We start from the raw sequence: 2,961 nt of genomic DNA on the forward strand, positions 1-2,961 counted from the left end.
AGCCAGTGGGGGGGGGGGGACTTACCCCCCAAACAAGCCAGGCCCGGCTGGGGTTGCTGTAATTACCATAGAGTTTTTGCCCAAATACCAGAGCGAGAAGAGCAACTGCACCAAGACTAAGTGGGCCTCCTATCTGCCATCATTCAGTTGGCACAAAAAGAAAGGATGCACTGTAACAAGGACTATAGAATCACAGAATAACAGTAATAGATAATAAAAGTATATTGTATATGAAATGCAGTATAATTGCAGAATAATTTTACATATTTTCCACTGGGGTCCTTGCCTTGTAGTTATTCAGTTGGCGCCTTTGGCTGAGGCCATACAGTTTACAGTCACTAAGCTTCTCACTATTGTAGTAAATAATTGTGTATATATCAAAATGTTCTCTGTTTTGATTATATATTATGTAACTTTAAATACCTCAACATTTTTTTCGGTTTTAGGCAAAATGTAATAGATTTTCATGGGTCCTAAACATTTCTCTTTTTTAATGATGTGCAAAAAAAATTAGTATGGATCCACAAGGGTTAAGCTGACACTAAATATTATGAAAATACAAAATTTATTCAGGTGTACACATTTTAAAACTTAGACTCCTTAAAAATATACCATTCAGACATAAAAAACATCTCAACATTCATACATAGATGGGTTAGTGCTGTGCAACTGAACCAAACGCGTTTCGGCCCCCCAAAGGGCCTTCCTTAGTGGTCACAATTCCAATTACAAATTTGACATACATTCAAAAAAATCTTGGGATTTTGAGCATTCTTATACCCTCCCCCCCTTTTTTAAAAGCAAAGCCTTACACCATAACCAAGTTTCTGGCCCTCCGGGTGTGGGAATAGTGCCTGCCAGAAGACTACCCTTTGGTACAAAAGGCTTCTCTATTCCCTTTGAAGTTATGTGAACAGCCTTCAAATACCATGTAACTTCTTCAGCCTCAACCGGTGTAAAGAAGCTGCCTTCTGCTCAGCCAGATTCACTCAGCACAGTGTGCTCTGCTGTGCAGTAGTTCTCCAGGATCTCAGCTTACTAACCCCTGCTACCTGAAATGCTTTGAGAGGAAATGCCAAGGACTGAAGCAGGGCCCTTTAGCATGCAAAGCACATGCTCTGTCACTGAGCTATCTCCGTTCTTGAACCTGCCTTCGGTATCCCTTTCCTTTAGCTGCAACAGATTTTATTAATTGCTTAAGATGTTAAATACATCTTAAATACATATGCAGCATAAGGCCAGATGTTGTTTCCTAAATACTTATGTATTTGTTTATTATTATTATATAAGATAGGCCTTTGGTCTAGCCAATTAAAGTCCACCAATAATTCTGGTAGCACAAACTTGAGTTGGAGTGACATACATTCTCTCACCGACAGCCTCTCCTTCTAGGTAGTTCTCCACCCTTCACGTTACAGATGAAGGACAATTCTGATACTGGCACAACAAGCTGATATTCATACTGATGTGATTTAACTTGAGTTTGATTTGGAGTTTTGCCCTCCCTGGATCTTGATTCTTCTATATTTTAAAATACTACTACCACTACTAAATAATGAGACATTCCTTCACATCCTGGATCCATAAGGATTCAGCATGCAGTGCACCTGTGGGTTCCTTGTGGTTTCACCTGGAAACCCCTTAACTCCCCTTTCTAAAATCTCAGGATGAACCTCACAGTGTCACGCCCCCCCCCCCGCTGCCCTGCCCTCAGGGAAATCTTTCAGTCAACAGATCTACACAGTCACCATCATGCTCTTGGTTTTGGCCCTCTTGATCACAGGGGAATGCCCAGAGGCTCTCTTTAAGGCCTTCAGTCTGGTGCTGAGAACAGGCTTTGGGCTCCGAGGCCTGGCACAAAGTTAGCCCTGACCAGCCAGCTTTGCCAGTTGTGCACTGCTTGGTTTCTGGGAACAAGATGGGCACTCTTCTTGCCTTCTGCTCCTCCTTTCATATTCACGATGACAGATCCACAATGCTGGAAGCCCCACTTTATCAGAGGCCCACATTTGGGGGGCTGGACAGAGGCCTCCTTCAGCAGCAGAACCTCTTAGACTGGCCAGGCAGCTCGATTTCAGTATGGGAGGGGCAAGGGGAGATGGCCATTGAAACTAATGGAAGCGTCACACCCTGCGTGGGGGGGAAATAGGATTCTATGGCACAAGTTCCTCAGCTAATGGTGGATAAAAGGAAATACTTTTTCACCCAAAGAGTAATCAACATGTGAAATTCATTGCTACACGAAGTGATGGTGGCTATAAGCACAGACAGCTTCAAGAAGTGGTTGGATAAATATATGGAGCAGACGTCTATAACCTTTGCCATGAGGGAGGTGGAGGCAGGGATAAAGAACAGATAAAAGAAAGTACTTCTTCACCCAAAGAGTAATTAACACGTGAATCCACTGTTGCAGGAAGTGGTGGTGGTGGCTACAAGCACAAACAGCTTCAAGAGGAAACTGGATAAACATATGAAGCAGAGGTCCATCAGTGCCTATTAGTCACAAGGTGTATGGAACACTATGTCTGGGGCATTGAGGCTCTGTATTCTTGGTGCTTGGGGGGCAACAGTGGGATGGCTTCTGGAGTTCTGGCACCACTGGTGGACCTCCTGATGGCACCTGGTTTTTGGTCACTGTGTGACACAGAGTGTTGGACTAGATACTCCATTGGCCAGCTCCAACATGGCTTCTCTTATGTTCTTAAAGGGTGGGATAAGGAATAGAAGAGGTGGTAGCCAGCTGTCCCATTACAATGAAAGCCCCCTCCTCCAACTCCTTTTTTGAGCCGTTTATTACTAGCTGCTGTTAACAAGCCACTTTGTGGCTCACAGGGGGGTGCAGGGAGGAGAAAATAATATAATATACTATATTTTATATATTTGTATCAAAATTGGGATATATACTAAGAGGAATAGCAGGATTGCCCACTGGAAACAATGGGAGAGGCTTGAAGGCCCATT

At 43.5% G+C, this 2,961-nt stretch overlaps 1 protein-coding gene across 1 annotated transcript in view; it reads right to left on the reverse strand.

The window, feature by feature from the left end:
* The window catches only part of LOC107116271 (tripartite motif-containing protein 7-like), a 23,892-nt gene that overhangs the window by 19,281 nt on the left and 1,650 nt on the right, over window positions 1-2,961 (reverse strand). Inside the window, exon 2 of the mRNA XM_015418169.1 lies at window positions 2,378-2,384. Coding sequence (XP_015273655.1) covers window positions 2,378-2,384 — 7 coding nt within the window. The remainder of the gene's footprint in view (window positions 1-2,377; window positions 2,385-2,961) is intronic.

The sequence above is a fragment of the Gekko japonicus genome, unplaced genomic scaffold, assembly GCF_001447785.1.
Source record: "Gekko japonicus isolate JY-2015 unplaced genomic scaffold, Gekko_japonicus_V1.1 scaffold1933, whole genome shotgun sequence".
NCBI classification, from domain to species: Eukaryota; Metazoa; Chordata; class Lepidosauria; order Squamata; family Gekkonidae; genus Gekko; species Gekko japonicus.